At 52.6% G+C, this 27,101-nt stretch overlaps 11 protein-coding genes across 12 annotated transcripts; all 11 read left to right on the forward strand.

Annotated features, from left to right (window-relative positions):
• On the forward strand, positions 1 to 981 carry ABB37_05167 (guanylate kinase-like protein; the record flags this gene model as incomplete). The annotated part of the gene is made up of 1 exon (XM_015803109.1): positions 1 to 981. One exon carries the CDS (start codon positions 1 to 3, stop codon positions 979 to 981), a length of 981 nt encoding a protein of 326 aa, XP_015658625.1.
• Positions 982 to 1,901: 920 nt separating this feature from the next.
• On the forward strand, positions 1,902 to 3,832 carry ABB37_05168 (hypothetical protein; the record flags this gene model as incomplete). Its single annotated transcript, XM_015803110.1, has 1 exon — positions 1,902 to 3,832. Exon 1 carries the CDS (start codon positions 2,315 to 2,317, stop codon positions 3,830 to 3,832), a length of 1,518 nt encoding a protein of 505 aa, XP_015658626.1. The 5' UTR covers positions 1,902 to 2,314.
• Positions 3,833 to 6,707: 2,875 nt separating this feature from the next.
• ABB37_05169 (putative protein kinase) lies at positions 6,708 to 8,192 on the forward strand (the record flags this gene model as incomplete). The annotated part of the gene is made up of 1 exon (XM_015803111.1): positions 6,708 to 8,192. One exon carries the CDS (start codon positions 6,708 to 6,710, stop codon positions 8,190 to 8,192), a length of 1,485 nt encoding a protein of 494 aa, XP_015658627.1.
• A 324-nt stretch (positions 8,193 to 8,516) lies between these two features.
• ABB37_05170 (hypothetical protein) lies at positions 8,517 to 8,918 on the forward strand (the record flags this gene model as incomplete). Its single annotated transcript, XM_015803112.1, has 1 exon — positions 8,517 to 8,918. One exon carries the CDS (start codon positions 8,517 to 8,519, stop codon positions 8,916 to 8,918), a length of 402 nt encoding a protein of 133 aa, XP_015658628.1.
• Positions 8,919 to 11,693: 2,775 nt separating this feature from the next.
• On the forward strand, positions 11,694 to 13,185 carry ABB37_05171 (hypothetical protein; the record flags this gene model as incomplete). The annotated part of the gene is made up of 1 exon (XM_015803113.1): positions 11,694 to 13,185. The coding sequence occupies exon 1, from the start codon at positions 11,794 to 11,796 to the stop codon at positions 13,183 to 13,185; it is 1,392 nt and encodes a 463-aa protein (XP_015658629.1). The 5' UTR covers positions 11,694 to 11,793.
• Positions 13,186 to 13,600: 415 nt separating this feature from the next.
• Positions 13,601 to 14,598, forward strand: ABB37_05172 (mitochondrial edited mRNA stability factor 1 subunit; the record flags this gene model as incomplete). Its single annotated transcript, XM_015803114.1, has 1 exon — positions 13,601 to 14,598. Exon 1 carries the CDS (start codon positions 13,621 to 13,623, stop codon positions 14,596 to 14,598), a length of 978 nt encoding a protein of 325 aa, XP_015658630.1. The 5' UTR covers positions 13,601 to 13,620.
• A 696-nt stretch (positions 14,599 to 15,294) lies between these two features.
• ABB37_05173 (glucokinase 1-like protein) lies at positions 15,295 to 16,751 on the forward strand (the record flags this gene model as incomplete). The annotated part of the gene is made up of 1 exon (XM_015803115.1): positions 15,295 to 16,751. Exon 1 carries the CDS (start codon positions 15,528 to 15,530, stop codon positions 16,749 to 16,751), a length of 1,224 nt encoding a protein of 407 aa, XP_015658631.1. The 5' UTR covers positions 15,295 to 15,527.
• A 1,289-nt stretch (positions 16,752 to 18,040) lies between these two features.
• On the forward strand, positions 18,041 to 19,422 carry ABB37_05174 (putative endonuclease V; the record flags this gene model as incomplete). The annotated part of the gene is made up of 1 exon (XM_015803116.1): positions 18,041 to 19,422. Exon 1 carries the CDS (start codon positions 18,229 to 18,231, stop codon positions 19,420 to 19,422), a length of 1,194 nt encoding a protein of 397 aa, XP_015658632.1. The 5' UTR covers positions 18,041 to 18,228.
• Positions 19,423 to 19,818: 396 nt separating this feature from the next.
• ABB37_05175 (hypothetical protein) lies at positions 19,819 to 21,446 on the forward strand (the record flags this gene model as incomplete). 2 transcript variants are annotated; one of them, XM_015803117.1, is made up of 1 exon in its annotated part: positions 19,819 to 21,446. In XM_015803117.1, the coding sequence occupies exon 1, from the start codon at positions 20,169 to 20,171 to the stop codon at positions 21,444 to 21,446; it is 1,278 nt and encodes a 425-aa protein (XP_015658633.1). In that variant the 5' UTR covers positions 19,819 to 20,168. The 2 variants fall into 2 exon arrangements, with proteins under 2 accessions (XP_015658633.1, XP_015658634.1); XM_015803118.1 differs by having other exon boundaries at positions 19,824 to 21,446.
• A 690-nt stretch (positions 21,447 to 22,136) lies between these two features.
• ABB37_05176 (putative tyrosine aminotransferase putativeL-tyrosine:2-oxoglutarate aminotransferase) lies at positions 22,137 to 23,598 on the forward strand (the record flags this gene model as incomplete). The annotated part of the gene is made up of 1 exon (XM_015803119.1): positions 22,137 to 23,598. Exon 1 carries the CDS (start codon positions 22,360 to 22,362, stop codon positions 23,596 to 23,598), a length of 1,239 nt encoding a protein of 412 aa, XP_015658635.1. The 5' UTR covers positions 22,137 to 22,359.
• Positions 23,599 to 24,432: 834 nt separating this feature from the next.
• ABB37_05177 (glyceraldehyde 3-phosphate dehydrogenase cytosolic) lies at positions 24,433 to 25,619 on the forward strand (the record flags this gene model as incomplete). The annotated part of the gene is made up of 1 exon (XM_015803120.1): positions 24,433 to 25,619. The coding sequence occupies exon 1, from the start codon at positions 24,624 to 24,626 to the stop codon at positions 25,617 to 25,619; it is 996 nt and encodes a 331-aa protein (XP_015658636.1). The 5' UTR covers positions 24,433 to 24,623.
• Between the last annotated feature and the right edge of the window lie 1,482 nt (positions 25,620 to 27,101).

Genomic DNA, 27,101 nt, shown 5'->3' on the forward strand with positions numbered 1-27,101 from the left:
ATGAGCCCTCCTAGCAGCAAGTCCGGTGCTGCGGTGCGCAACGGCACCGTCACGATGAAGCGTTTGGTGGATGTTCTTCTCTTCGTCGGCCCCAGCGGCTGCGGGAAGACGACCATTATTACGCAGCTGCAGCAGGAGTGGCCGGACTTGTTCGAGTTTAGCGTCAGCCACACCACGCGTGCGCCACGCAACGGCGAGGTCGATGGGACGCACTACCACTTTGTGTCGCTCGAAGATTTCAAGGCCCTCGTCAACGCCGGTGCGATGATTGAGTACTCCCGGCTGTCCTCCCCCGCCTCTTCCTCTCCCTCACAAGAGACAGCGGGAAGCAAGAGTGTGGGCAACGTGTACGGGACCAGCAAGAAGGCGCTGCACACAGTGCTCAGCAATAATAAAGTCGTGTTGATGGACACGGACCTGCTGGGGGCCATTCACATGCGGCGCTACTGCGCTCACGTCGTTGTTGACGCCAGACCTGTCATGACGTCGCGCGCAAAGACGCAAGCTACGAAGGCGACCACCACAACAGCTGCTTCTGCTCCAGTTGCTGCTCCTCCTGTGGCAGTGAACAGGAGGTACGTGGAGGTGCTGCCGGCGACCATCACCGCAGACCGGCCGGACGTGGTGTGGCGGGTGCCGCGGCTCGACGTGTCCGCGGTGCAGCTGAAGCACTACACGGCGCTCCCTGCCGTACCGCCCGCCTTGTCGATGCCGAACGCCAATCGGCTGATGCGGTGCATGGTGATCTTCATTGCGCCTCCCAGCATGCAGGTGCTGGAGGAACGGCTGCGCGAGCGCAACAGCGAGACGGAGGAGTCCTTTCGCATGCGCATGGAGCTCAACATGCAGTGGATGCAGTGGGCGCAGAAAAATGAAAACTTTTTTGACTACTACATTGTGAATGACAACCTTCAGCTGTGTTACGAACGGGTGAGGAAGATTGTCGTGGAGGAAGTGCTGGCCATGACGAGCTCCTTGTAGATGGAAACCGGGCTGTTTTCTTGGCTAATGTGTGTTGCCTGCTCTTTGCAAGTTGGCAGAGCGGTTGTTTGCGCATTAGTTGTACTGCAAGGAGAAGTAGGCCGTTCTTTCTTTCTTGTTTGTTTTTACGTGGTTCAATGCTGTATCTCTTTTTCTTTCTTTTAACGATAAAACCTGCAACATTGGTGAGAGGCTCAAAAACAACAACAACGCAAAAGCAGCATCTGTGGTTTTCTTTGGCGTGATTCTTTCCTCTCTCTCTCTCCTTCTACTTCCTTCCTTTTTGTTGCTGTGAAGGTTGATTACGTGAGCAAGCCTCTAAGTGTGTCTTGCGTGTCTTGTGTGTGTCCTTTGCGGCACCCGCTGGCCTGCTTTTCCTTGGCTTTCAGTGCCATTATTCCTATCAATATTTATTATTGACTGGTTGAGCTCTCCATAGATTGTTTTGCCCGACGTCACGGCATGACAGGGCGTACCGATTTGGTCGTAAAAGAAAGCGATTAATTAACGATGATGACAACAAAATCGAAAATCAATAATTCTATCTACTAAAAAGTATTTCAATATATATATAACAGAGGAGTCGGAGGAGGGGCCTCTTTCCTCCCTCCGTCCCCACCCCTCCCCTGACGCTTGATAGAGTGCGACATTTTTCGCCTCTCATTCCAACCTTTTTTCTTTCTTTTTTCTTCAAGGAACAGTTTTCTACATGTCGTGCTCCGCTTGCCGCGACCGGTGTTTACAGGCTTAGCTGGGAATGCTGCAATTTCAACCAACGGCTTTCCTCATCATCACCGTCGCAGTAGAAAAGAAGAAAAAGAACCACCACCTATCTTCCCCACTTATAGCTCTGCATGTGTCTTCCACCTTACCCTTTCTGCTCCTCCGACCTTCATGGTCGCTGCTTTCTTCCGCGTTGAAGCGATTCGACCGTCGCGCTCTTGCATAACCTCACGTCAACCAGGAAAAAAGTATTTATGATAAGGAGGTTTTCAAGTACAAAACCGCCGCTGAACTACTTCAATCTCCCCACCGCATTATTTCTGTCGCGTGTGTGTTGGTGTGTGTGTGTGTGTGTGTGTGTGTGCTTGTATTATCGTTTGTGTTACTCCTGCGCGCTCTGTTGCGTGTGAAGAAAAGGTGCTTGCGAGCTGCTTCGCTTAAGCACAGACGTTTGCACCGTTATTCACTCCTCAAAAGGTGGGCAGAACAAGGAAACACAGTTGCCCCTCTTCATTGTATTCGTCATCTTTTCTTGTTTTCTTCGTTGCATTCACGTAGAAGCGCAAATACCCTTAAAAAAAAAACGGAAAAAGGAGACTGCTTCTTGTTAATGCAGACCATCACGTCCTCTGGCACGTTGCCGGTGTCGCCGATGAGCCGCAACGGCGGTCTCACCGTGACGGGCAGCGGCCACAACCTCAACGGTACCGCATCCCCCACACCACAGCAGGAACTCGCGCAGCAGCTGCAGGCTATTCGTGAGCGTCGCAATTGGCTCATTCACATCTTGTACGTGCGACAAGAGTACAGCAACTGCATGCAGGTGATCGAGGCCGAGCTGCGCGAGACGGAGGGCACCTGCGAATACGCCCTCTACGTAAAAGGTCTGCTGAAGCGGATGGAAGGGGCGCTGACGGAGTCGCTCGGGCTGCTGCAAACAGCGGTGCTCATCAGCCCAGAGAACGCAGCCAGCCGCACCCAGCTGGGGCGCGCCCTTCATCTTTTAGGTCGACACGAGGAAGCCATCCAGTCCTTCCAAGAGGCCGCGAGTATTCGCGTCGCCAAAGGGCTGGGCGAGGACTGGGAAGTCGACTATCACATCGGCCTCTGCCATATGTACCGCCGACGCTATGACAAGGCGATTGACTCGTTTCTGCAGTCCATCGCGATTCAGCGGCATGACTGTGCGTATGTGCAGCTCGGCAAGGCCGCCCTGCTCGCCAAGAACTACGCGACCGCGATGGACGTGTACATTGAGGCCGTCACCGTCTCCCCGACCAACCCGGACTTGTTGGCCATGCTGGGCACGCTGTATCTGCAGCAAGGCAACCCTGCCGCCGCCTTCGATTACCTTGGTCGTTGTCTGACGCTGAGTCCCACCCACGTCGACGCTTTGGTCGCAGCTTCCAGCATCATTCAGGACAGCGGGGACTACGACGTGGCGCTGACGAAGTACCGCATTGTGGTGAACCAGCAGCCGGACTCCTCGCAGGTGTGGAACAACATTGGGGCGTGCTTTATTGGGAAGCGGAACCTCTACGCGGCGGTGGCGTGCCTGCGGAGGTCCGTTTTCCTGTGCCCCTTCGACTGGATCAGTCACTACAACCTCGGCGTGGTGTTCATGACGATGGGACGCTACTGCTCCGCGCTGCAATGCCTGAACGCTGCAATCAGCTTACACGACGCGTACGCGCCGGCGTACATGCTGCTGGGGATATGCCTGGGGGAGATGAAGGACCTGCCCAATGCCTGCCGTGCCTATGATCACGCCCTGACAATGCAGGACGACTTTCTCGTTTACTTGAACTACGCCATGACGTTGCTGAAGGCCGGCGCGACGGCAGAGGCGGAACACAAGTTTCGCGTGTTCCGCGGTGTCTGGAGCAGCCTCTCGAGCGCGCAGCGCCACGAGCAGGCGTCGTCGATTCCAGGAGTAGTGCGCATGCTGGAGAGTGCGCTGCCGAATTCTGCTCCGGCGGTGGGTGGCGTGAAGACGGGGCCGTCAGAGTCGCCCTCCGTGGATGGGGCAGGGGAGTCACTGTTTTTGCATCCCGCGACGGAGGTTGGCACCGAGGCAACGCCACACGATTTCTCCGTCGCAGCCACAACAGCAGCAACCTCGACGTAAGCGGCAGACAGCTCGGAGGGCTGATTCTATGCACAACGTAAGAAAAAATTCTTGTCTTCTCTTTGCGTACGTTTGATTCGCTTTATCTTGAAGAAAGTCATTTTTTTTTTTGTAAGGATGTACACTGCCTGCTTCACTTGGGCACGATGTGTTGCCTCAACGTACCATCTCTCTCACGTTGGTGTTTTCGGCTCTTGATGATTTTCCCATTTACGCTTTATCAATCTTCGAAACGGAGAAAAGCAAAGGCTTCTTCCGCGTTGAGCGCGCAGCTTCGTTTCAACATTCCCGACATACTTGTCGCCGCAGCAATACTTCCATGAAACTGAAAGAAGGGAAAGTAAAGAAAGGATAGGCACTCTACTGGTGCCTCATTTGTATTTGTAAAGCGGGCTCGACTTTACCCCTCTTCTTCACGTTCGCTTTCACAATTCTCTTCTCTTTGAACTGCCTTTTGCCTTTGCACACCAACGCGCTTCCTCGCTTTCTATTCCTGTCCACCGCGAATTCATGTGTGTCTGTGTGTGTGTGTGTGCATATGCGCGTATGTACTGCAGTTGCTGCCACCTACTCTCTGTCGTCCCGCATCGGTCACAAGGTCGGACCTCTCAGAGTAACCAAAGAGTACACTTTCCCACTTTTTCAACCGACATAATCGCTTTATTATTATTATTATATCTATATTGCGCTTTTTTAGGCAGCTCTCCCCCTATTTCTCCCTTTTTTCTCTTCCCTACTTAAATCTTTGTATCTTCGTTCCGTGGCACGCATAGGAGCGAATTGCCGTGGTTGATCTCTGCCGTTGCTTCTTTTTTGATTCCCAGTACTTCTGCGAAGGGAAGCCGAAAAGAAAAAGAATCCGGAGAAAACGAATTTCGCCGCGCACAGTTTCTGATCTTTCCTTCTGCCTTTTCGATCTTCCGTTCCACCCCCCGCCCCCCGATAGTTGTATATATATTTATATATATTTATACCGCCTCTTCTGCTTTCTTCCATTTGAGTGCGCAGCGTGGATACGCATTTTTTTTTTTTTGCTTCTCAACTCCGGTGTGGTACGACAGTGTGCTGCAATACCTGTCTCTCTCGTATTATTCACTGCGAGTATCTCTTGATTATTATTATTATTATTATTTTGAGAGACTACCGTATTTCACTTCCCTGAAACACCAGAGATTCGGAAACTCAGCAGCGCAGGTGCGGTGTACTTCACGGTTCACAGCGCTTGAATTGACACAATTTTTACGCAAAAAAACAAACAAACAAACAAACAAACTCATTCAAAGGTTCTAGACGCTGTTACTGCCATAACGCACGCGTGTCCTTCTCGCAGGCAGTTTTTGAACTATTCACGCAAGTGTACGGCGAAGAAAAGGAAGAAGCCGGTTTTGATAAAGTGGCACATGTTATTCGCTGACGCAACTGCGGCTCGAGGAGGGGGTTTTCTAACGTCCTATTTTTTTCCCCGCCTCGTGCTTCGAAGAATAATTTTTATTTCCTAACAGCGCCTTCATATTGTTTCCCTTTTCTTTTTTTGTGCTTTTGCCTCTTTTCATTTTGGAAAACGTCTCAGTGTCAAAGCGCCGCTGGTGCTCCACAACGGTGGCGGCCGCGCTTCCGCTCTTCATCCACCTCGCTTTCGTGTATATATATATCTGTCTCGCCTTCCCCTCTCTTACCCACCCCCCCCCCCCCACTCCCACCCCCTCCCGGGACACGCTGTGATTTTGCTATACCTCTCGCTATTATTACTATTTGTGTTTGCCCTCTTGGACTGCAGCGTTGGTTTCGAGGCGAAGAAACTGGAAAGGTTGGACGGCTGTTTTAGTGCTATTATTGCTGTTATGATATTCCGCCTCCTCAGCTTCTTGCCTTTTTCTTCGTTGTGTGTTGCGTTCCCTAAACCTTTTTTTTTGAGAAAGGTCGGATTGCGGAATACCCTACATATATATCGGTATATGCTTCTTCTGCGCGATATATCGCTGGTAGCTACATCTCTTTTTCTTTGTTGTTGAAATACAAATACAGTTCTTTTTCTTGCAGCTTGATTCACGGACGTTGTATCACCTCAACTGATTGGAGGCTGCTCTTGCGCTTCTTTCCCTCTTTTTCCTGGTTTTTCTACTCAATTGTTTCAATTAAAGTTGCCGCACGTTGTTTCTCAGTCTCACCTGTGAAAGGATAAAACTGCGATGGCTTCTCAGCATTAGCTATTTTCATTTTTCTTCTTCTTTATCTCTCTGCTCTTTTCTTCGGAAGGTCTCTCTATAAAAATAAAAAAAAGAAGTATTTTAATGAGTGATACACCATCAGATCACTCTTACGTTTTTACTAGTGCTGAAACCAACTTAGTGGTCGGAAAAACAACATAAACCTAAACGCGTCTTTTTTTTCCACGAATAATCTGTTTTCGTGCTCCTGCACATCTGAGTGTATTTGTGTCTGCTTTTTCCCCAAAGTTTTACATTTTCTCTTAATTCGGTTCTCTCGCATTTCTTTTTTCTCTTGTTGTTCTGGTGGGCTTTTATTACTTTTACGTATTTTTCACTTGCTTGTTTGTTCTGATTTCTATCCTCCCTTATCCGTCCCCCCCCCCTCTTGTCCTTCCACCCTTCCCTTCTCGTTTTGTTTGTATTTTTGTTCTTGTTCAGGCCCCTAAAAGCAAAAGTTCCCCATTGTTTTTGTTTTCTTTTCTTATTTTTCTAAATTGCAGTCGTGCTTTTCTTGTGCTTCCTGATTTCGCGGTCCACACACCGAATCTACCGCTTCGCGATATATATAGATATCTTTTTTCTTCTTCCTTCGGACAGCGTTCGGCGGCGGCTTTGGCGCCTGTGAGGCGATACACATACAACGACGCAAAACGGAGCGAGAACAAATGCGGACCGCTATCGTTGCCCTTCCGTCGGAATACTTCATGAACTGCGATGACGCGGCTGGAGATGCGCCGTGCCTCAACGACGATGCCGCTCGCACCCTTTCTCAGCCACGTCCAAAGCCGCCAACTCAGCGAAGCAGCGAGAAGCTGACCCGGTTTTTACTCCCTCCTTCCATAGCAGCTGCCGCTGCGGTCTCTCTGCACCACGGCGGTCTGGCCGCTGCCCCCACTACAGCAACCGTGGCCTCTCCCGTCGAAGTGAAGGCGTCAGCAGCAGCAGCAGCGATCAGCCGTCCCACCGCCAACGAGGTCGAATCCGCCATCAAGGACAGAATGAAGCTCTTCATCAGCGGCGCCTCCACCGGGCCCACCTACGCACTGCGCGGTGAGCTGGGCCGTGGCAAGTACGGGCGCGTCTTCCTCGTCGAGAACTGTGTGCAGCGCCGTCTGCTGGCGGTTAGAGCAACTTATGACCCGAACTGGAGCGCCTCTGTTCGTCACACACGCACACGGGGACAGCAGCAACAGCAACTCACGAGACAGTATGTGAGACGCGCGGGCCTCGATGCTGCTTCCGCTGCTGCTGACGTCGTGTCTCCCCTTACAGGCGGCCCCATCAGTGCCGTCAGCTCCCCTCCCACACCACCCTCAACGCACATCAGCAACGAAGTGGCGTGCATGCTGGAGTGCAGCTCGCCGTTTATCGTGCGTCTCGAGGGCGTCGAGAAGGGCGAGCACGGCGAGGACCTGCTGCTGATGGAGTACGTCGACTGCGGCGACCTCCGCCACGAGATTCGCCGCCGCCGTGCCATTGCCCACCACTTCAGCGAGACGGAGGTCGCCTTCATTTTTCTGCAGCTCTGCATGGCTGTCGATCACCTGCACCAGCGCAACATCCTCCACCACGACCTGAAGCCGGAGAACGTGATGCTCAGCAGCACGGGCGTCGTCAAGCTCGGCGACTTCGGGTTTGCGCGCAAGTACCCGGAGCCGGTGTGCGACCGCGTGGCCGCCACTGGCTGCGGCACGCCCTACTACTTGAGTCCGGAGGCGCTGCGTGGGGAACGCTATTCCTTGGAGAGTGAGATGTGGGCACTGGGCGTGATCTTGTACGAGCTGATGGCGCTTGTGGGACCCTTCGTTGCGTCCAATCGCAACGACCTGCGCCGCAAAGTCCACGAGGCCGAGTACGCCCCTTTGCCGCCTACGTACTCGCAGGCGCTGCGTGGCGTGTGTGTTCAGCTTCTGAGTCAGAACCCGGACCATCGCCCCTCCGCGCATGCGCTCTTCACGGAGAACGAGTACCTGCGTGAGCTGTTGAATGAACTGCGTCGCACCTCGGAATGCTCCACGAAGATGACGGCGGAGGAGAAGGGGTCGATGTTTTACAGCATCAGTGCGGCGCTGCGTCGGCGCTCGCACGTCGCACCGGGTGGGGTCGCGGCGGGCTTCACGGGGCAGCAGGTGAAGCAGCGGCGCCTCTAGCGGAGCAGCGACACCTACCGCCGGTCAAATAACGCGTGTGGAGTTGTGAGCGAGAGAAAAGGCGAAAGGAAGAGCGAAGACCAACGAGAGCTGCGGGCGTGGCTGTTGTCGTTGTTTTGCGCCATGCGAGATCGTAAAGGGATGTAGAGGCACCAAAAAACCGAGAAGAAGTTTGATTAAAAGGTTGTGCTACATGCATTCCCCTCTCCTCCCTTTTTTAAAAATTTTTATATGCTACTCTCTCTCTTTCGAAATTGACTCTTTTTTCTCCTATCTTCAGCGTCTCAACTGTGGTACGCTAATGTACGACGGTGTTGAATAACCATGTCGATGCAACGCAATACGGTATGCGCAGGCGTGTGCTTTCTTTGTTTTCGTGTTTGTGTGTTTGTCCCTCATCGTGTTACACACACTCTCTCTTTATATATTTCGCCATTTTTTTTTTCGCTTGACCAACTCCGGACGAAAGAAAGAAAAATCTTGTTCCCGCTTCTTCTACTTCTCCTTTTGATCTCTTGCTTATTTTTGTTTGTTCGTTCCTTCTTCCCTCATCTTCGTTGTCATGGTGTTGGTTTACGTCGGCATTTCAACATTCAGGTTTTCGTTTCCCTTTTTTCAGCTTTTTTTTTTCACAATGATTATTTTCCCCACATCCCTTTTTCTTTTGTTTTTCTTTTTCCTTTTTTTTTGTTTTGTGCTTCACTCGAAACGCGCCGTAGTTGTTGAAGTGCACCCCATGCTTGTTCATTGTCTTTCCGCCTCCCTTTTTTCCAGGACTCCAACCTACTCTTCTCCTTTACGTTCCTCTCTTTTCTTATGGTCTCTCTCACGACTATATTTGCACCACTTTTTGCTCTTGAGTTTTTAGTGTCGTGCAAACATCGGCAATGTAACGCGTGACCCCAACAACGGCAAACAGCATGTCCTTCTTCTGGATTGCAGGTTGGTTTGCTATAACGAGAACGGTGTTTTTTTTCTCCCTTTTCCCCCTTTCTTTCTTTCTTTCTTTCTGCGTCGATTTCCCCCCTCCCTCGGTTTCTGTTTAGCCGTACCGTTCAAATTTCTCTTTTTTCTCTACAGACAGTTTAATTCCGTAATAGTAATCATTGCGTTTCGTCCGCCAGGCCTCTGTCACGCTCGTGCGTGCCTTGTTGCTCTCACCAGCGTGTATCGACAACAACAATAACAACGAAGCCGACTCCACCTTTTTTTCTTCGTTTTGGCCTTTCGCGCACTTTGAGGATGAGAGGACACACATGTAATTCGTGGTTTCTCGTGCATATGTTGTCCTTTTGGTGTTGTTAACGGGGTTAAGTGACGTGAAGTGTAGCAGACACCTCTGTTTCCTATGCTCGTCGCATCCTTCGTGTGGTTCCGTTTCAAGCTTACTCCCCCAAAATCACCTCTCGCATTATTCTTTTTTGCTCTTGTTCCATCAATTCTTTTCCCTCTCCGGTCGCTTTTGGTTTACGTTTTTTTTTTCTTCTCTCTTTCTCGAAACCTCACTCCGACGACTTCTCTTCTCTTCACGTTTCTTTTTTTCAGTGTTATTCCCGTTTCAGTTTCTCTCACACAGTTGTTGTTTTATTATTGTTTTTAAGAAGAAAAATCGGCACTCCTCCCTCCTCTCTGCATACGCGGGTGCTTCTCCATGAAAAGTGGTTTTCAAACCAGTATCGTCAGTATTTCGTTTCTGGACACTAACGATTTTCTTTATTATTATTATTATTATTATTCTGCCTTCTTTCCCCATCAATAAATTGTTTCGTATTATAACGCCTCACCTTTACTTCTATATTCTCTCGTCGTCTCACGTTGGAAGGTAAACGTGAGGCAGGAAAGATGGAAGGAGGAGAACAAAAAAAGAAATAGGAAATGGCTACAGTTGTGTCCGCTCCATCTGCCGAACCACAACGCCCCATGCAGAGTGTGATCATGGTGAGCCAGGATCGTTGTGTGTGGCGCTGATTATCTATTCTTTTCTGTTTGCCTTTTTTTGTTGTTTGGCTTCTTCTCTTTTTTTTTTAAATAGTGTGGGTTTTTTTTTAATCCCTTTTTTTTACTTCAATCGGTGTACCCATCTCTCTCTTGTTCCTGATAGGGCTCACACGGTTTCTTGGCACAGTTATACCTTTTCACTGCGCATATGATATCATCTCAAAGATATTGTTCTCTTCCTTTTCCGCTTCTTTTCTACGTTCTTTTAAGTAAATATTTTTGATAGGTTTCTATATCCGATCTCAAGCATAACACGCAGGAGCTCATTCTTTTTGTTGTTGTTGTTGTTAGTGGTGGTTTGTTTTCCTCGTCTTTCCAAAACAGTAGTAGTTTATACTCATCGGGACGGCTACCCTTGTGCGCTTGCGTGCGGCGTGAGTGTTTCTGCGCTGCGTGTATGCCGTCTCCTTGCTTATTCTTCGCTGTCTCCTTGCGCTAGACTTTTTCTCGCTTCGATTCAGAAGCTAATAAAAAAGAAGAAGAACTCTCTTTCTGAAACAGCAGCTTTTCTTTTTTCTTTATTATTATAATATTTGACTGTGCTTTTTTGTTTTCTCGTCCTTCCTGAGGACGTAGGTCAAAGAGATGGCAACGTCAGCGGTGGAGAACAAAGACAAGCATAGCAGTTATTAAAGCCCAACGAGATACTTTGAGGACTCTTCTTTCCCTTGTTTTTTTCTTCTCTTCTCCTTCGCTCTTCTTGGTTTACGCAGACCAACTCAAAAGGAAAAGAAAAATGACGCCGGTGCAGTGCACCAAGAGCTTACAATGATACAACGGCTGCAACGTCAGGTTTTTGGTTTTTTTTTCCCGGTCTCCTTCGTTTTTCTTGGTTGGGGATAAAAATGAAGACGACCGGGAAACGAGAGAACCAGGGAGCGACGTTTGTTGTCGTTTTTTCTTGGACTCCTATGTGTCGGCGTGCTGATACGCTGTTTTTTAAACACAGGGACAGTGTCAGCCGCCACAATGAAAGAAAAAGAAAACTCTTTTGATATCAACTTTAAGGAAAACACACACAGAGAGAAGGCAGCATTCATCGTCCACCATGGAGTGTCGCTCGCAGACTCCGCAAAAAGTACACATGGCACGGCTGCGGTACAAGCAACAGCAGATTATGGATGGAGTAGGACTGCTGCGTTTGAAGGGAGGATCACTCCTGACTTTTCTTGGAGACGGGGCTGTTGTTTTTCCTTATGAGTCGTACGCCATCGGCTCTACTCTTCTCCTTTCGTGTCTTTTTTTTTTTGCGGCTGCTGCTCCTGTGTGGACAGAACGAGGAAGTCTGACCGTGCTTTGGAGCGAAGCGCAGTCGTTTGCGCTCTTCTGTTTCTCACAAGCAGTTGTGGGTCTGTGGAGCATGCATTTCAATCGTCTCTCTTTCTCGCTCTCTCTCTCACGCGCCTCTCTTTCTGTACTCCACTCGGCTTCTGTACCATACTTTCGCTTGTGCATTTACCGGCGTCAACGTCCATCCATTTTACCTACTCACGTCGCGGCTGCAGATGCAACTGCATACCTTCGGTTGACGAAGAAAGAAGATACAGGGCTCGAAAGCACAACAGCACCAAACTGCTCGTCACAGCATTCTTTCACCTTCCTCATGTCCCACACGTCTCCCCTAAGTACCTCCTCTGAAGTGGCGACTCCCCCGTCCTCCAACGATGTCGAAGCCTTCCTCATCGCCATCTCGAACTGGCTGCAGCAGGCCGACGCACGTCTCACCTGCGCAGAGCAGTCGGCAAAGCTGAATTACACCTTGGAGGTCCTCACCGCCGTTCACACGCACGCCCACGGCCCCCCATCGCGACAGATCGCGGACACCTCCAAGCTGTCTCCCTATTCGCATGCCGACACGACGGCCGCCGCTGTTCTCTCCATGCAGCTTTCAGTGCTTTGCTCCGTGTGCATACTGGCCGGCTTGTGGTACGTGATCTTCACGTTGCTTTCGTGGACGATACCTGGCTTACGGGTTCTCTCGAAAGCAGCACGTCTGCGAGGAGGACTGCAGCACTCGCAGGAGGCGATAGGGCGTGATGTGCTGCTGGGCCAGATGACGGGCGCGTTGCGTCGACGCGCCAATCAGCATCAGTTTTATGCCGCGTGTGTGTGCACGTGCATGGCTGCTCTGCTGATCGCAATGCTGCTGACAGTGGACGTGTGGACAGGACTGGTGCTGTGCAAAATGTGGGAGGCGGTAACTGCGCCGCTCCGGCAGACCTGGTCCTGGGCGTCTGATTTTCCTTTTCTTTCGCCCCGACGAATGACGCATTGGGTTGCCGCTGCGGCACCGCGCTCGTTGGTGGCCTCTGACCTCCTCGCCGCCGCGCGTGTACCGCAGGTCATCGCCTACGTGCCTCACTTGATCAAGCAAATCGCCCAGCATCTGCAGGTGATGTATTTCTGGCACCTCGTCGGCGGTGTGGTGCTGGGACTGTCACTGTGGCTCTTGCAGTTCGCACACCATTGCATGCGCACCTACAGTGACAGCGTCCCCTTCGTCACGAGCCGGTCCACGGAGCCGCAGCTGCTGCGTCAGCTCGACGACGCCGAGGAGCGCCGACGCAGCCGCGAAGTCCGTCGATTGCAGATCGCCACAATGCGACAAAATCAGCTGCTCCTGGAACGCGTGCAGGAGGTGGAGCGCGGGACAGCGTTGCTGGTGGAGGCGCAGCACAGAGCAGCTTTGTCTGGGAGACTGCTGGAGGAGGCAATCGCGACCGTGGGAGAGCCGAGCGCTGCAGACGCTGACGACACGAGGACGTCAATGACCTTGGGCGACGAACAGCGTAGCGCTGAAGTAGCCGCGATAGGGCAGGTTCTGGCAAGTGCTCACGAAGAAGCCCAGCGGAGTGCTGCGCCTCTGATTGACACAAAACATACAAACGCAGCTTTGCCCGTGAAAGGACTTCCTCGAGAGGAAAAGGACGGCTCTGAACACGACACCAGCGCGGCGGAGGCGGAGAGGTCGGACGACAACGCAGCCGCAGCGTGAGAGAGAGAATACCATCGAACAGGCAGAAGGCGCTGTCAACCGCCGTGTCAACCCAACAAAAAAAAAATCAATAGAGCCAGCAAGTTTTTTTTTGCTTTGTAGCTGTGTACATCTGTACACATGCTCTGTGTCAAACTGCTTCCATACAGTCGATAAACACTCGGTAAACAGCACAGTTAGAAAACGACTCCATCCTGCCTCTCCGCTGCTGCGATCATCATCAGACAACTCATCGCTCAATCTGAATAGCATAGTCTTTCTTCCTTTCCCCCTTCGACCGAATGACGCCATGTCCTCCGGCTGCTCCATTAATGTTGTCCTCACATCTGGTTTTTTCTTCTGTTCTGTGTCTATCTGCATTCTTTCTTTCTTCTTGTTCCCCAAACTATCTCTACTTCTTATGCCGCTACCAATCAGCTCACCACTTGTTCGGTCATGAACCGCATTCCCGTTGCGGCCCGCAACGCCCCGGTGTACGCGACGGCGCTGTCGCAGTTCGCCGTCTGCCGCCAGCCGTGGAGCGAGTACATCCATTTGCTGACCAAAGAGGACGCCCAGCCCTTCCACACGACTCCTCACGAAAAGCCGGCCTACCGTGGCCGCAAGCGTGGACGTGAGGGCTGGCTCTTCAGTCAGCAGGTGCAGCTGCACTACCACCGCTTCCCCGATGAGCACCTCTTCACGAACCTCACCCGGTGGCGCGTGGGGGACACCGTGGGCGACATCGCGCTGCAACAGTTCCGCAACGCGCAGCCCTTCGACATGGAGGACAAGGACCCGCAAGGCTTTCAGCGGCCCGCGCCGGATGTGTACATGAAGCTGAATTACAAGAACCCTGCCACGATCTCGCGCTTCCTCACCCGCACTGGACACATGTACCCGCAGGATATCATGCCGCTGAACCCCGAGGCGGTGGTGAGGCTGCGCATCGCGAAGGCGCAGGCGATCCGCATTGGGCTGTACCCTCGCTTCGGCAACCCCTTCTGGTTCCGCTCTCAGCGATTCCGGCCCAAGGCGTACCAGGAGAACTACGATCCCACCACCTACTCCACCAAGCAGACGATGGAGCACTTTGCGTACAACTGGGTGCAGACGGACCGCATTCGGCAGTACTTCAAAGGGCTGGAGGAGCTGCATAAGAGCCGGCGCACCACGGCGAGCTCCGGCGGCGGCGGCGTGACGAGCGAGCACAAGCAGCAGGACCAGTTCTACGCGGCGGACAACTTGTCGATGGAGACGCACCGCAACGGGCAGTCCTACAGCGCGGATGTGGAGCGCTCCATCAAGAACCCGACGGTGCCGGGGTTGATGTCGACGAAGGGGATGAAGAAGAAGTTTCACAACCTGTACTCGTCGACGTCGACGAAGCGGATGGGCTTCTCGAATCCGACGCTGGGTATCAAAAAGGTGTAGTCGATGTGCATATGCGTACGTCTCTGGGTGTGTGCGTATCGGTGTGTTTTTTTTTTCCTGCTCTGTGGTTCTTGTTGTGAGTACTGCCGTTGTCGTGTGTGTGCGTCGGGTGGGGGGCGGTGCCGTCTGATCCGGCTTGTGGCTTTTGGAGTGAACTTTTTTATTTTGCTTTCGGATGAAGATCGGGTGAAGGGTTGGAGTGCGTCGTTTTCTGGTTGATGGCGAAAAGGGAGAAAAAAAAAGGAAATGTCGCGGTCTGCTGCATTTGTGGTGTCCTGCACGTTGCATGGAGTTCTTGTTTTTTCTTTTGAAGGGAGGGGGAGGGGGGTCGTCGTTTCCTGTTCACACTCAAGGACGGGCGGAGGAGCCTCTCTTTTAAAAAGACAAACTGTTAAGAAAATAATAAGAAGGAGCCGTAGATGCGTGGGTGGCAGATGAGTGATCTAAATCAGAGAAGGCGGCACGAAAGCTAAATGGCAAAAGGAAAACAAAAAGGCGCGTTTTTGTCCTACGGCGAAGCTCTCGTCATCAGAGCCAACGAATGCCACCTTGGCGTATGTGATCGTTCACAAGCACACAGGGGAAATCAGTATGGGCTACTGTAATCCTCATAGCATTTTCGCTGTTTTCCTCTCCTCTCTCTCCCCCCTCTCCCACACACACCGGAACTCGTTTTTTTTTTTTGCGCGCGTGGTAAGACTTCAGTAACGCCACACCGGCTTTTAGGACTCGGTGTGCTGCATTGATTTCCGAATTACAAGGTGCAACTTCCTCTGATCTCCTGTACGCATCCGCACACCATTTTATGTAAGGAACACAAAAGGAAAAGAAAGCGACGGAACTAGTCTTGTGAAGTAACTTGCCTCTTTTTTCTTCCTTGATAGACCTTTCTGTTTTTGGCACGCTGGCTTTTCAAACTCCTTACCCATATGGCGCAGACAGAAGAGATCGAGCTTAGCGAGCTCGCCGCCACCCTCGGCGCCGCGTCGTGGTCTACCGGCCCAATTTACGCGGTGTGCGACATCGGCGGCACAAACGCCCGCATCGGCTTCGCACAGTCAACGAAGCGCGGCCGCGGTTTGCAGGTCACCTACGTCCGCTTCAAGGTCACCAAGAAGGATGTGCGGCAGCTGGTGGAGTTCTTCGAGCTGGTGCTGCACGAGCTCAAGACGAAGCTGCCGAACCGGGGCGCCGCCTTCTTCTCGCGCATCACGTCGGGAGCGGTGAGTGTGCCAGGCCCGGTGACGAACAGCAAAGTCGCCGGCCCCTTCAACAACTTGAAAGGCATCGCCAACGTGGAGGACTACCCGGCAGAACTGTTTCCGAAGGGCCGCAGCGCCCTGTTGAACGACCTCGAGGCCGGTGGCTACGGCGTGCTGGCCCTCAGTAACACCGGTCTGCTCTCCAAGTACTTCACGGTGATGTGGAAAGGGAGCCAGTGGGACGCCATGTCGGATGGCAAGGCGCCGGGTACGACGCTTGGAAAGGGCCGCTGCCTCATTGCGGCTCCTGGCACGGGGCTCGGCTCCTCGCTCATCCACTACATGGGCGTCTCCGACAGCTACGTCGTCCTCCCGCTCGAGGGCGGCTCGACGTCAATTGCGTGGTGCGCGGGCAGCGAGGGCGAATACGCGCAGACGCTTGCCACCTTTCAGGCCTCCAAGCGGCCGGAGATTACACCGGCAGTGGCCCCGCACTGGGAGTCGGCGACGAACGGCAACGGTCTGCAGTTCAACTACGCTTATGAGTTTGACGGGACGAAGACGTCATCGACGTCGCCGCACTTTGGCAAGACTGCACCTGAGGTAGCAAAGCTCGCCAAGAGCGGAGCTGACCCTGCCGCCATCGCCGCCATGGACCGCCTCTACAAGAACTTGATGGGCTTCTGCGCTGAATCGACGATGCAGTTTATGCCGCTGACGTGTGTGCTCATGGGTGATACTATCGCCCTGAATTCCTTCTACTTTGAGGACCCGGCGCGTGTGCAGGCGCTGCAGGCACGCCTGTACGAGCACACGATGGAGCGGCCGTACAAGTTCATCAGCCGCACCACCTTCCTGCGTCAGGTGCGCAGCGTGAACCTGAATCTGATTGGGTGCCTTGGGTTTGGTACGCAGCTGTCACAGCCGGCGAAGGTGCCGTCGAATTTGTGATGAGTGACACACGCACACACACACACACGCACACGTACCAGCCTCTCTGCCGCTTTGAAGCTCGCGCTTCGAGCAGTCGTGGGTGGCGCGACGCAATCAACACCACCACAACAAAAAATCAAAAAGGAAAAATAATATTTAAAAAAACGAATTTCATTTCTGATAGCATCGCATGAATGGTCCGTTGACAGGAAAGGCGGTGAGCCGTGGGCTGTTTCCTCTTGATAAACTATCTTCTTTTTGCAGGGAGGGCGGGGATGGACGTCCGTTTCTCTGTGTCAGCCAAACTTATTTGAATGGCATGGTGCACTGCACTTGTATTTCCGCTTTGCTTTTCGCTTTCCCCCGCATCTCTGTCATGAGTTCGCCATGCCCCATTCGGGCCGAAGGTGCGGAAATGGATGGGCCGCGAAAGATGCGTGACACCGTCAAAAGATCGTCCTCCGACAACATCAAATAAGAAAGAGAGAGGTGTTGAACTGGCTTTCCCTTCGTGTATTTTTTTTTTCTTGCTGAATGGGACGAGTTCTCTTACCGTCTTTTTCATTGTTAATGCGGCCGCCTAGAAAATGTGCGGTCCGGTCGACCGGGGGAGGGGGGGGGAGCACTAAGGTGTTTGCCCGTATCTCTCTTCCGTACGCTAAGTTAGTAAACCTCGTCGAGAGAAGGAAGCGAAGTCAAAAGGAAAGAACAGAAAGAAAAGAGGATTTCACTTTATAGAATCTCACTGGTCTTGCGTTGTAGGCGTCCTGATGGCGCCACAGAAGCATCTCCTGTTCTTTCGCGGGAGGAAAACGCGTGTTTTGCTCTGAACGGCGACGAGCTCTTTGTCCATCTATGTTAACGATTCCGTTTTTTTTTTAGGGGGGGGGTACGAGAGTGTTTTATTTCTATCATAATCCAGCCTCATTGGCTGTCATTCGGGTATGCATCACAACTGAGTAACCTGATTTGTTTCCTCCTTTGCTCCCCATAAACATCAGGAGCAGAGACAACATTACAAAAAACAGAGCAAGTTGTGAAAGATGTTGTGGACTTACTGCTTGTATTTTTCTTAGAGGGGGATTCGCTACAAGGTGGAGGAGCACCACGTGATTTGCAGCACTGAGCAGCGTCACGATGTGTCATACGGAGCGTTATGCCTCGCCCCTTTGCTGCAGAAGAGGACTAATAGCCGTGCGTCGATGCTTGTGCTCGCGCGCTCTCTGCGGTACATGAGCTTTTGCACCCGCGCTTTTTCGCAGCCCATTTTCCTTTTGCATTCGGTTATCTACTTAATCTGCTTGTTTAGAGGACATTTGATATACCTGGTTTTTTTTCCAAGTTTCCAGATGCGCTTGGATTAGTCATCACCTCACAGACCAACCACTTTCCTTTTTCTTTTTGCTAGGGAGTGCTCGTTCCACATTCTATTTTGAGCTTTCCCCGCAAAAACAGAGCTGTTGGTCGTTTTTTAAGCGAGATGCACGGCCCAAACATGGACCCAATACGCCACGAAACTCCCGATAACGCAGATACGTCCGTTTCCGATGCTCGACTCGTGGAAAAGAAAGCGACGTGGACGCAAGTGCAGCTCCGCCTTGGTCGGTGCACCGAGGTGCCGGGCAGTGAGCTGTATGGGTGCGCAGATACTCCCCTCCGCCAAGCTGGTGCGTTCGACGAAAATTACGTCCATAAACGATTCTCACTGGCGGGATTGGAGGCCGCGTTGATGGGTTCGCAGGAGACCACCACAGCTGCTGCCGTCGAAGACCCCAGTGGAAATGACTCTTCGTCTTCTTCGCCCTACTGGACAGCTCTCCGTCGTCAACTGCGGTGGGATGTTGCGCAGCAAATTCGGTACGGTGAGCAGCTCCAGCAGCAACAGCAGCAACGTATAAAAGAGGAGGGAGAAGACAAAGAGCATTTTGCTGTGCAGTCTCCCTCTTCCCTTTCCTCTTCTTCTGTGTTGCCTGCGTTAACATGCATTGGGGGCGTTGACATCTCCTTCATTCCCAACACAAACGATGGCATCGCCTGCCTCGTCATTCTCCGCTACCCTTCGTTGGAACTGGTCAAGACCTATATGCACCGCTGCACCCTGCGGGAGCCGTACATCTCCACCTTCCTGGCCTTCCGTGAAATTGAACCCATTCGCGAGCTTTTCGAAAAGGTGCGGGACGAGTTGACGGCGATGCACACGATGCCGCAGCTACTCGTGGTGGACGGCAACGGTGTTCATCACCCACGTCGGTGTGGGCTCGCAACCCACCTTGGGGTGACGCTTGACATCCCCACGATCGGGTGTTCGAAAAAGGTGCTGCAGATGGATGGCATCAGTCGTGAAGCTGTCGAGGCGGCTTTTCTGAAGGACGCTGTGGTTGACGCTTCGATGTCTCCCTTGCCCACTTCAACACCGCCGTGCGTGCTGCCTTTGGTCGGCACTTCCTCCCCGGCGCAGCTGTACGGCTACGCGGTGCACAGTCATTTGAACAGTGTCAAAAAAAGCATCTTTGTTTCGCCGGGGCACTGCGTGGGATTCGCGGTGGCCACGGCGCTGATTGTGACAATGCTGCGACATCGCATACCGGAGCCGGTACGCGCGGCGGACCTCGGCTCCCGCGCCTTCATACGTGACTCCCTGGCGTCTGCTGTCGCCGCCGATGCCACCGTAGAACGCACGGAGTTTTGATCTTTCTTCCTTCTTGTTGTCTTTCTTTTATGTATGTACAAGTGACTTCTTTTTCGCTTTTCACATTACTGCTTACCACCATTTCTTATTCCGAAAAGGTCACTTCTTGGGGCGCAGAGGTGTTCTTGTTGTTTTTCCACACGGGCGGACAAGACGAACGCCCCACCCCACCCCCCGTCCCTCATGCCTCGTCGAAAAGCGAAGGGCAAAAGGAAACACCAACGATTTCCTTCCGCTTGCGCGGTGGCCTCGTGTTGAGCTCTTCTGCTTCGGCATTAGTTTATTAGGCAAGAAAAAAAAAGGGAATTCACGTTGCTGTGCGGCACCTCTGACGCCCACCTGCTTTTTAACATCTCCGCTTCTTCGTTCCCATTGTCTGTCTACATCGTACCATTAAGTTCAGGAGGTTTTTGTGAAGGAAGGAAGGAAGACTCATTGTACAAAGTGTGTTGTGGTTCTTTTCTTCCAAAAAGAAGAGAAGACCCGACGCGTCTCTTTTCTGTTGCTCGTCTTCATCAACACAAACATATATATTTATATTTTTAATACTCCTCTTATTGCCTTTGCACAGCAATCTACACGTACCTCACAACTCATATTCTTCCGTGCTCTACCATCTTCTTTCACACCGTACTTTTTCCGCATCGAGACGCTTCTTTGCCTTCTTGTGTCATCCACACGCAGTAGAGACAATAACCAAAGTACTCGCAAAGGACAACCTCCTGCTGTTCTCTCTTTCCTTCCGAATGATTCTTCTTTCATTCATTTGTGGGACGCTGGGGCTTATTTGGTGGGTGTACACCATCTTCGCCTACCGCCCGCGCCGTCTCGCCGGTGCAACCGTCGTCGTGACAGGGGCGTGCAGCGAGGTGGGCCGCCGTCTGTGCATCCAACTCTACGCCTGCGGTGCTCGCGTTGTGGCGTGGGACTATAGTCGCATTAAGCTGCAGGAACTGCAGGTGGAGGTGCAGCGCGTGGTGGTGGCTGTCCCAGACTCTGCAAGTAGCAGCAGTAGCAGCAGCTACTTTGGCAATCATTTTGTCATCACCGCAGTGGATGCGTCCTCGCGGATGCAGGTGCAGCGCGCCGCGAAGGAGATTGACGGCCCGGTAGATGTGATCATCAACGCCGCGCATGCATACCCGTCAAAGCCGCTGCACGACCGCAACGACGACTCGATTGATCGCGTCGTTCAGACCAACTTTGTCTCGCCCCTGCTCGTTGTTCGGCAGCTGCTGCCGTCGCTGATGTCCACGGCAGACAGCGGTGCCGTATCGCAGTCAGCTCGTCACCGCGACGACTACGCCCAAGTTGTGAACATTGTTTGCGCGGCGGGCAACTACGTGGTGGCTGCACACGCGCCGGACTACGCCGCCTCGCAGTGGGGTATGGTAGGACTACATTACTCGATGCGCGCGTGGATCGCACAGGAACGCGCGATGTACACGCAGTCTTCTGCTGGAAGAAAGGACGCTGCTGCAGGTGAAAAGTGTAAGGGTACCTCCAGCGGCGGCGGCAGCAGCAGCAACACTGCGGCGACAACCGGGACTGGTGAGGGTAGTGGTCCTGTTGTTGGCCGAGGAGTGCAGCGCGCTCGCGAAGTGCGCACGACGCTACTGTGTCTCAACGACGTTCAAAACGGCATTCCGACTGCGCTGAACTCGCTGCTGGCACCCGCTTCTTCCATGCGGAACGCGCCGAGCTCATCATCGACTACGCCAGATCGTGATGACGTCGCTGCATCGTCTAGCGGTAGTGGGAGTGGTGCCCGCGCTGCGCGGGCATCTTCATCGCCACGTGAGGGCTACACATTGAACTTGCAGAAGCGCAACGCTGAGCTGGATCGGGCGGTGGCGTGTTGCATGGCTGCCATCTGCCGCGGTCAGGAGCGCTACTGCTACGCCTCGTCGTGGACCACGACGCTGATATCTCCGATGGCGATGCTGTGTCCGCTTCCGTGGGCAGAACGACTGCTGCGGTGGTTGCAGCGCTCATGCGTCCCCGTCGCTGCGTCTGAGCCGTAGCATGACATGGTGTGCTGAGAACGTGTGTGTGTGTGTGTGCGAGTCGGTGCTTCAGTCTATTCGAAGGATGGACCTTTATGCCTCGCGCATACTTCCTTTCTGGCTCGCCCTGGTATTCATCCAGCGTGCAGCTGAGAGACGTTTTTTTGCCTATTCAGCTGGGGCACGACTCTCACGCGCACAAGGAAGGCTTCCTTTTTTTTCCTTGAGGAGGAGGAGAGGCATTATGCATATGGCCAACGGTTCTGCTTCACTCGTGTAGACTTTGTGTTGTTGCTTCTTTTGTGGGGATGCACACTACAGCTGCATCGCAGCATGTTCGTGCGTTTCAAGTTTTAGACCTGAAGTAAAGCGACAGCCAAACGCGTTGAAGGATTGGTAGTTGGTGTTTTCTTTTTTTTTTCGGGTTTGGATCTTTCGCCAGCTCTGCGCGGCGCTAACAATCTTGTTGATCGCCCTGTGTCTGTGTGTGTGTGTGTTTCTTCCAGAAAGAGGGAGATGATCGAATGCATGCCGTACGGTCCTGCCGTGCTGATATTCACGTGCGCTGTGAGCCGCCGACACCTCCATCCCCTCCTCTGTTCTATCGAACAGAAAATATATTCTTTCCTCTTTCTGCCTTCTGCACACACAACGCACGCTGTTTATCTCTTTCTTTTCCCTTCGCCTCCAATCGTACTGCCGCCCAACAGCTTCTAGCGCTACCACCACTATTTCGTAAACTCATCTGTTGTTGTTACTGCTGTTTCTTAATCTCTTCCATCGTTGACTTTGTTTTGTGGTGTACCGCCGACGACAACTCACCCCGCCATCTATCGAACGCGCCTTATCACACCCCTTCGTGACTGCACAGCCTGCCACCACGGCTAGAGAGAGGAGCAATCTTTTCGAAGACGAAAGCAAAACTGTAAACATGGCGGACCCACGCGCGGCGAAGAAGTTCCCTGTGTCGCCTGCCTCCACGGCGGGTAACAGTGAAATGAACAAGGTGTTCATGCGTCAGTCCGCGTGCAAGGACAAGACGCAGCTGAAGCTTTCCATCGGCGACCCTACCTTCGACGGAAATCTCAAGACGACGGCGGTGGCTTTGAAGGCCTTTGACAAAAACGCTGGCATCGCCACCAAGTACAGCTATCAGCGTACATGGGGCATGCCGACTGCCTGTAACGCGGCGGCGGAGTGGTGGGCAAACAACTTTGCGACGGAAAACCAAACGGCCGTCAAGGGCGAGAACGTGGTACTGACGACGGGTGGCGCAGAGGCTATCATCAGCAGTATCACCGCGCTGTGCAACGAGGGCGACAACATACTCATTCCTGCGCCGGGATTTCCAGCCTACGCCTTCTGCTGCCGCACCTTCAGCATTGAAGATCGCTTTTACAACCTCCAGCCGGAAAAGAACTGGGAGCTCGACCTGGACGAGATTCGCCGCCTCGTCGATGACCGCACACGGGCCATCGTGCTAAACAACCCGTCCAACCCGTGCGGCAGCAACTGGAGCCGCCAACACGTCGAGGACATCGTGCGGCTGTGCGAGGAGCTGAAGCTGCCCATCATCTCCGACGAGATCTACTGCGGCATGGTCTTCACTGGTCAGGTCTTCACGTCAGTCGCGCAGTTCAAGTCGCCCGTGCCGCGCTTTATCATCTGCGGCCTCGCCAAGAACTTTATGTTACCCGGTTGGCGTGTGGGGTGGGTGTTGCTGATCGACGAGGCGGGCTACGCTGCGGATGTGCTGAAGGGCATGCACAACCTCTCGATGCACACGCTGGGGCCCAACGCGATCGCGCAGCACGCGATGCCGGAGATACTGAAGAACACCCCGAAGGACTACTACGCGCGCAACATGATGGAACTAGAGACCAACGCGAAGCTGTTCGTGGAGGGCCTGCGCAGATGCCACGGCCTGTCATGCGCGGAGCCGCAAGGTGCGCTGTACATCATGGTGAAGGTGCACTTCGATCAGTTTAAGGACTTCACGAATGACGTGGAATTCTACAAAGCACTGGAGGACGAGGAGAACGTGCAGGTGGTGCCGGGGACGTACATGTTTATGCCAGGCTTCTTCCGCGTGTGCTTCGTGCGGGAGCGCAAGGTGATTGAGGAGGTGATGGAGCGCCTTCCTGCTTTCTGCGAGCGTCACCGCAAGTGAAAAGGGAAGCGAGCTCCAGCCGTCTGTGCCTGTCATCTGTCGGGAAACATAACGAAACACACCTCTCAAGGAAGCAGTAAAAGGGATCATCTGTTTCGATTGTGTGTGACACACCGTTTTTTTCATGTTTATTCGTCAGAGCTTAGTGCACCAACACAATAGTCGATACTCATGTGCTTTTGTAAGACTGTTTAGCGATCATGACCTTTTTACGCGTACCTAGGTGCGCCATTTTTGACTTTGCCGATTTTCTTTCTTCCCCCCCCCCTCAAAAAAAGCCAAAAAAGAATTGCCGTTTACTTGCTTTTAAAAAATGGTAATGAAGGTGAGCAGTGTCGACGCCTAGCAGCATTTTCTTCAACATATATATTTCTTTACTTGTCTTTCTCTAAAGAGTGCAGCTACAGCCACTATCTTTTATTGTTGTTGTTGTACACGGAAGTAACTGAGCGATTCGAAGTGTTTTCTTTGTTTTGTTTTCTCTTCTTGTTGGCGTGACACATCGTTACATCCGACCTTGTTATTGATACAACTGTATCCGTGCGATTTAAGTAAAAATAATAATAAAATGAAAATAACCACACAAAGCACGGTTGTCGGAAGCAAAACAGTTGTAGGTTCTTGTTTTTATTATTATTAGTGAGTACTCGCTTTGGAACTGTGCGCATTGGTGCAGCGCTGCCTTGAAAGAGTTTGTGCCGGTGTTAACGCACTTTTTGCCCGAAGAAATGTGACGTTGTCTCATTGATGTACACCAGCGCTCCCTTTCGTTCTTTTTTTTTCTCATTTCTCCTCCCTCGCCCTCCTCCATTTTGGCTGCTTGGGGTTTCTGCCAGAAAACACACTCACACGCACACGCTTTGCCATTGCTGCTTATCCAGCCTCTTTCTTGTTTTTATGGTTTCACAGTGAATTTCTGCTCCTCAAACCAACGAGTTTCCTCGTCTTCATCTTTCTTCCCGCCTTCATCCTTCGTCGACGAGTGTGCGTTTGATTAAAAACGAAAATATAAAGTAAAAAAGGCAATGGTGAAGATTGGCATCAACGGTTTTGGCCGCATCGGCCGCATCGTCTTCCGCGCCGCTCAGTCGCGGCCTGACATTGAAATCGTCGGCATTAACGACGTGCTCGACGCGGAGTACATGGCCTATATGCTGAAGTACGACTCCACCCACGGCCGCTTCGACGGCACGGTGGAGACCAAGGACGGCGCGCTTGTCGTGAATGGCAAGACCATCCGCATCACCAGCGAGCGCGACCCCGCCAATCTAAAGTGGGGTGACATCGGCGCCGAAGTCGTCGTGGAGTCCACCGGCCTCTTTCTCACCCACGAGACGGCCCAGAAGCACATTCAGGCCGGTGCGAAGCGGGTGATTATGACGGGTCCGCCGAAGGATGACACGCCGATGTACGTGATGGGCGTCAACCACGCCGCGTACAAAGGCGAGGCGATTGTTTCGAACGCGTCGTGCACCACCAACTGTCTCGCTCCGCTGGCGAAGGTGGTGCACGAGAAGTACGGCATCGTGGAGGGCCTCATGACGACGGTGCACGCCACAACGGCCACGCAGAAGACGGTTGACGGTCCGTCGATGAAGGACTGGCGTGGCGGACGTGGTGCCGCGCAGAATATCATTCCCTCTTCGACCGGCGCGGCGAAGGCCGTGGGCAAGGTGTACCCTGCGCTGAAGGGTAAGCTGACTGGCATGGCCTTCCGTGTGCCGACGGCGAACGTGTCCGTGGTGGACCTGACGGTGCGTCTGGAGAAACCTGCCACATACGCGGAGATCTGCGCCACCGTCAAGGCCGCGGCGGAGGGGGAGATGAAGGGTATTCTGGGGTACACGGAGGACGCGGTGGTGTCGACCGACTTCAATGGCGTCGCGCTGACCTCTGTCTTTGACGCGAAGGCTGGCATCTCGCTCAATGAGCACTTCGTGAAGCTCGTGGCATGGTACGATAACGAGACGGGGTACTCGAACAAGGTGCTGGATTTGGTCCTGCACACCTCCAAGCACTAACTCGGTGCACGCATTACTATTGTTATCCTCTTTTTGGGCCTCCCCTTTCTATTTCACTAGAAGCCGAACTCACAACGGGCAGAAGCTGGAAAAAGGCAACAGGGCGACAAAATGCAAACACAATCAAAAAGCACCCACCGGTTGTTTACGCTATGTTTGTAAAGACAGCAGAGAAAGGAGTGTTATGTGGACAGGGTCTTTCTTTCCTCCCCTTCTCTGAGTTTATCTAGCTTTGTGGCGACACGCCATCGTCCCTTTCGCACGACCACCTTTTTATTATTATTTGTTTTTATTGTTTTTCTTTCCTCGACGTGGATCAACCCCCCTCCCCCTCCCCCAAGCACGGTGGTTCGTTGTGACAAAAAATCGTTTGTTTGTCTTTTGCGGTTGCGTTTTACTCTTCTTTGTTCCTTCTTGTTTTCATCATACATCGCTCCAACTGTTCAATGTTAACATCGCTCATTCTTCTTTGGCGGGGTTGGTGTGCTTTCACGGTTTCTTCTCTCCTTCTCCACCGCTGGTGTGCTTTGCTTGTTTGTGGAAGCCGTCTTCCCTCGCAACGTCGTAGTGCTGTGAGTGTGCGCAGGCGCGTGTGCGAGAGAGTCGTCTTCCCCTTTTTTTTCAACCATCGTGCGTGTAGAGTGCAGCCAACAGTAACGTGGAAGCGAAACCACACCACAAAGTCCAACGAGAGAGAACCGCAGACAGCTTATTCATGGCCCACCTTTAGGCGGACAATACGTAACTATTCTTTTCTTAATCCTCGGTAGACGCCTAAGAGGACCTCAAAAGAAAAACAAATTGACCGACTGCTCACCCACAACGACTTTCGTTCCTGTTCAAGAAGCCTCAACCGCATTTGTTTCCTGATGCAGCAGTTCAACCAACCCAGCCGTTTTTTTTAATTTTGGAAGAACGTGTTCTGTCCCACGACAACACTTCGCCAACAACAAGAGAGAGAGTAGTGTCTCAATTTTTTGGGCACTGCGCAGTACGGCACGCCCCAGCCTCATCCCGCCAGAACATCGAATCGAGGAGAGCAGCAGCTCGTGCCATCTCTGCAACAAATACAATTTTGGTCCCCCTGCCAACTTCCTCTCATCTGTTCAACTTTCTCCGTTTGATTGCTACTTGTTTTTCCATCTCTTCCACAACCGACAGAAATTCGGTTCCAACGGCATCATACAGAATTACCGAAGCCACAAATCAACCGGCAACTTTGCTTCCATCACAGTGCTTGTGGTGTGTGCGGAGGAGCGACGGAGAGCGCGTGCGCGTGTGATGACGTACGCTTTGGAATTGACTGCCTACTCGCGCGGCGTACCCTCGTGTGCGCCGCGCGTCGTGCGGACAACGTGCATTGGTGTGCATACCTCTACTGTTACTCAAACTACCTTCTGAGGCGCGCGCGCTGTCCGTCCACGCACACACGTACACACACTCCACCACCACCACCACGACCGCGCCATTGTTGTTCTTGCC

This window comes from Leptomonas pyrrhocoris (assembly GCF_001293395.1).
Source record: "Leptomonas pyrrhocoris isolate H10 chromosome Unknown, whole genome shotgun sequence".
NCBI classification, from domain to species: Eukaryota; Euglenozoa; class Kinetoplastea; order Trypanosomatida; family Trypanosomatidae; genus Leptomonas; species Leptomonas pyrrhocoris.